Here is a 4,663-nt window from a genome sequence, read left to right on the forward strand (position 1 = left end):
AGTTGGGGGCTCTGCATCTTTAATGGATGCAGGTCGTTCTACATCAGGCGGCATTGAGCAGTGATAGTAGAACACCCTCTCCTCAGCTGACTTGCTGAACTGCTGAACTCCACTTCATTTCGGGGTCCTGTATCTTTTGTCCTTTGTACATAGCATTTTGAGGTATAGTTAGGGCCTTGTCGCCGGCATTGTTATAACACTCGTTAGTTTCTGTTAAAGGCTCCGTAGACATGGTGTGGGTTGTTTATTGGTGTTGGGAAAGTCAAACTAATAATGTTGTATTTGTATCACATGTTCCACTTCAAACAAAGAATGTGTAATGTATTTTGAGATATATAAATGGAGTAACCAATGGTAATGAAATTATGTTGTTCGCGTGACCTTCTTATTGTCTAATTAATGAAATGTATCTTCTATATATTCTTGGGTGAGTCGTGTAGACGGCATTGTGCAGGCTTGCTCGACCGGGGTATCTCGGTTGAGCGTCGGTCGCGCTCCCCGAGGTCGGGGCATGACAAGCTTGGTATCAGAGTTTGAGGATTTAAAGTGTCCTAGGATGTCTCAGAGCTGTTTCTATTAGAGTACTTCTTATCGGCGTGTTGTCGACCACACCTATAATTAGGAGGCTACCTGGGCATTTAGGAATAATACCCTACTTTGATGTTCTAGATCTAGTGATAATGCTTATTATAAGACTGTTCCTCCTTTAACTCGTTCATTGCTCTAATTCTCAGTACATGGCGTCTAGGAAGAAAGTAAGAACTAGCCAAGGAGCCGATGCCACCCCAGGAGTGACAGTTGATTCTATATTTAATGATGCAAGTGAGCACCTGAGGGGTGAGGGTATTCCCCCAGCTACTAGACTACCTAATTCTACTACTCCTACTCAGACTGCACCAATCCCTACTCCTACTGAGGGTGCATCTATTCCACCTCCAGCCCTAGCTTCCGGTCTCGGTGTTTCTGATGGGGACCCTAGGGGAGCCATACAAATGTTGGCTCAGATAGTGGCGTCACTGGCCCAAGGGGATTTGGCTCAAATCTTCCAGCTAGCAAAGGGATTCTACTTGTTCCAAGGTGAAGATGTTTCTTTAGTTGGATCCTCCAGTGTTCACGGGTACTAATCCCGAGGAGGACCCCCAGGACTTTATTGATAAGATGCACAAGACTCTCCGAGTCATGCATGCTACTGAGACGGAGGGAGTGGAGTTGGCCTCCTACCGCCTGAAAAAAGTGGCCTATTCTTGGTTCGAGATGTGGGAGGAGTCCCTTGAGGAGGAGAGCCCTCCGTCGAGGTGGAGTGAGTTTGTTGACGCCTTTATCGACCATTTCTTTCCTGCCGAGACTAAGGCAGCCCGTGCCGCCGAGTTTGAGAGTCTGAAACAATGTAGCATGAGTGTGTGGGAGTATCATATGAGGTTTGTGCGCTTTTCCAAATATGCCATCTACATATTGCCCACTATGGAGGCTAGAGTGCGATGGTTTGTGCATGGCCTTACCCCCTTAGTAATTAATGAGGCCGCTACAGCTGCCTTGAATTCTGATATGATCTATGGTAAGATAGTGGTATTTCCTCAAGCCACAGATACCCGCAAACTAAAGAATAGAATGGAGCGAGATGGTAGCAACAAGGCCCGGTCAGCGGGCAACTATAGTGGTAATTTTGGTGGTGGTGGCAGGTCAGCATTCAGGGGAGGTTCGTCAGGGCCACCCCAGTCCTTTATTTATTCTTCAGGCAGTTCACAGCTATCTAGGTCCAATCAGCAATGGTGGAGCCATTTCAGGCCAAGCCAGGGCAACAGGGGATCCTACCCCTCAGGGTCGGCCTAGAGGAAAATTCCAGCAGAGGCCCCGTGCCCTATGTGGTATGATGGGTCACATTCAGAGGGACTATCATTCTTCCCACCAGAGCATGGGCAGGGGTGATGCACAGCTAGCCAGTTCTGCAGCTACTACATCCGCAGCACCTCCTCTAGCTTGAGGCACTGTAGCACCTGCAGGGCGTGATGAAGCTAGGGGTGGAGCACAGGGTTTGGGGGGAACCAACTGTTTCTATGCTATGAGGGGTTGCCGGAGTTTAGAGGCTTCTCCAGATGTTGTCACAGGTATATGGTTGTCCAATCTCATGATGTATATGCTCTTATTGATCCCAGTTTCACTTTGTCATATGTCATCCTTATGTTGCTATGGAATTTAGGATATAACCAGAATTCTATGTATCTACTCCGGTTGGTGAGTCTATTATGGCCGCGCGCGTTTATAGGGATTGTGTTGTCACGGTGCGTAGCATGCAACCTATATCTACTCCACCCTACATAATGGCACCAGCAGAATTGAAGGAACTAACAATTGAAGGACTTGCTCGAGAAGGGTTTCATTCGGCCGAGTGTGTCACCTTGGGGCATACTGGTTCTCTTTGTAAGGAAGAAAGATGGGTCACTAAGAATGTTTATTGACTATCGGCAGCTCAACAAGGTCACGATCAAGAATAAGTACCCACTGCCAAGGATAGATGACTTGTGTGATCAATTTCAGGGTGCCTGGTATATCTCCAAGATTGATTTAAGATCCGGGTAACACCAATTAAAGATTAGGGAACAGGATATTCCGAAAACAGCTTTCAGAACCCGGTATGGGCACTTTGAATTTTTGGTAATGTCTTTGGGCTAACAAAAGCCCCGGCATCTTTTATGGATCTTATGAACCGAGTCTTCAAGCCTCTTCTCGACTACTTTGTGATAGTGTTCATTGATGACATCATTGTGTATTCATGAAGTCGAGAGGACCATGTCGATTATCTCAGGGCAGTTTTGCAGACTCTATATCAGCACAGGTTATATGCGAAATTTTAGAAGTGTGAATTTTGGCTTGAGTCTGTCACGTTCGGGGGTTATTTCGTCTCCCGAGAAGGAATTAAGGTCGATCTACAGAAGATTGTAGCTGTGAAGAATTTGTCGAAGCCTACAACTCCAATAGATATTTGCAATTTCTTGGGCTTAGCTGGGTGTTACAAAAAGTTTGTGGAGGGGTTCTCTACTCTTGCCTCTCCATTGACTAAATTGACATAGAAGGCAGTTAAGTTCCAATGGTCAGATGCTTGTGAAAGGAGCTTCAAAAAGTTGAAATCAAGATTAACTACAAAGATGTTCCACGATCTTAAGGAAGTCTACTGGTGGAATGATATAAAGAGGAATGTAGCAGATTTTGTGGCAAGATGTCCCAATTGTCAACAAGTAAAGGCCGAACATCAAAGGCCCGGTGGGTTGGTACAAAACATAGAAATTTTGATGTGGAAATGGGAGATGATCAATATGGACTTTGTTGTAGGACAACCTCGCAAACCGCGGATGTTCAGCTCAATTTGGGTGATTGTTGATCGACTCACAAAATCAGCATATTTCTTACCTATTAAGGCTACCGACATAGAGGAACAGTATGCTCAGTTGTATATCAAGGAAATAGTCAAGTTGCACGGCACTCTAGTTTCTATTATCTCAGATCGAGGGGCACTGTTCACAGCTAATGTTTGGAAGAAATTTCAGCAAGGTTTGGGTACTCAGGTGAATCTTAGTACAACCTTTCACCCGCAGACTAACGGGCAGATAGAGCGGACTATTTAGACACTTGAGGATATGTTGCGCGCTTGTGTTCTTGACTTCAAGAGTAGTTGGGATGATCAATTGCCACTCATAAAATTTGCCTACAACAACAATTATCATGCTAGTATTCAGATGGCACCGTTCGAGGCTTTATATGGTAGGAGATGTCGATCTCCCATTGGATGGTTCGAGATTGGGGAAGCAGAGTTGATAGGACCAAACTTCATGCATCAGGATATGGAGAAGGTTAAGATCATTATGGAGCACTTGAAAACTGCTAAGAGTCGTCAGATGTCCTATTCGGATGTTCGTCGTAGGGGTTTGGAGTTCAAAGAAGATGATTGGGTGTTCTTAAAGGTTTCCCCCATGAAGGGTATAATGCGATTTGGTAAGAAAAGGAAATTGAGTCCGAGGTATGTCGAAGCGGATGTCATCCCATTCAAGTTTGAAGCGCAACATATGTGGAACCAAAAAATCATCATAGAAGGAGAGACTATTAAACCAGACGGGTATCATGCCGGTCATATGTACTACTATCTCTCATAGTTGGAGGATGACATATCTGGGGATGTCAAACCATAGTCAATTTCAAAGATAGGATCATAGATTAGGTGGCTGAGGCACAGGTGAAGTATAAGATGCTGCGCAAAAGGGTGTTCGAATCCGAAGCTAAGCATCTGGAATAATATATAGTGAACATGGAGGCGACGAGGGAATGGAAGGAGATTGCCAATAAGTCGATAGAGAGGTTAGAATACCTAGAGCAAGGATTGATGGAGCTAGAATGGTAGATGAGAAAGAGGCTTTGGGATTGATAAGGCATGGATAATGATGAAGGAGGGAAGCTGGCAAAGGCTTATTTTCTACTAAACATGCACGATCTAGGGAATGTGATTGATGGGGTCAAGAGAGCCAAGCATGGAGAAGGTCCTTCAGGGACCAAGTAGACTAGGAGATAATTTCCTTTATTGCTTTCTAGATTAGATTAGATTTCGATGTAATATGGCTTAATGACATTAGTGACTTTTTAATTATTGTCGATTTAGTGAATGATTGATTTGGCT

The 4,663-nt window shown here is 44.6% G+C and overlaps 1 protein-coding gene across 1 annotated transcript; it reads left to right on the top strand.

The window, feature by feature from the left end:
* The first annotated feature begins 1,179 nt into the window (after window positions 1-1,179).
* Window positions 1,180-1,981, top strand: LOC138897458 (uncharacterized). Its single transcript, XM_070183428.1, has 2 exons — window positions 1,180-1,696; window positions 1,785-1,981. The coding sequence occupies exons 1-2, from the start codon at window positions 1,180-1,182 to the stop codon at window positions 1,979-1,981; spliced, it is 714 nt and encodes a 237-aa protein (XP_070039529.1).
* The last annotated feature ends 2,682 nt before the right edge of the window (window positions 1,982-4,663 follow it).

The sequence above is a fragment of the Nicotiana tomentosiformis genome, chromosome 8, assembly GCF_000390325.3.
Source record: "Nicotiana tomentosiformis chromosome 8, ASM39032v3, whole genome shotgun sequence".
Lineage (NCBI taxonomy): Eukaryota > Viridiplantae > Streptophyta > Magnoliopsida > Solanales > Solanaceae > Nicotiana > Nicotiana tomentosiformis.

Coding starts and splice junctions, on each gene's coding strand:
- LOC138897458 (XM_070183428.1), top strand. CDS start 1,180: ATGCATGCTACTGAGACGGAGGGAGTGGAGTTGGCCTCCTACCGCCTG. Junction 1,697..1,784: donor CAGGTCAGCATTCAGGGGAG/GTTCGTCAGGGC, acceptor GAGCCATTTCAG/GCCAAGCCAGGGCAACAGGG.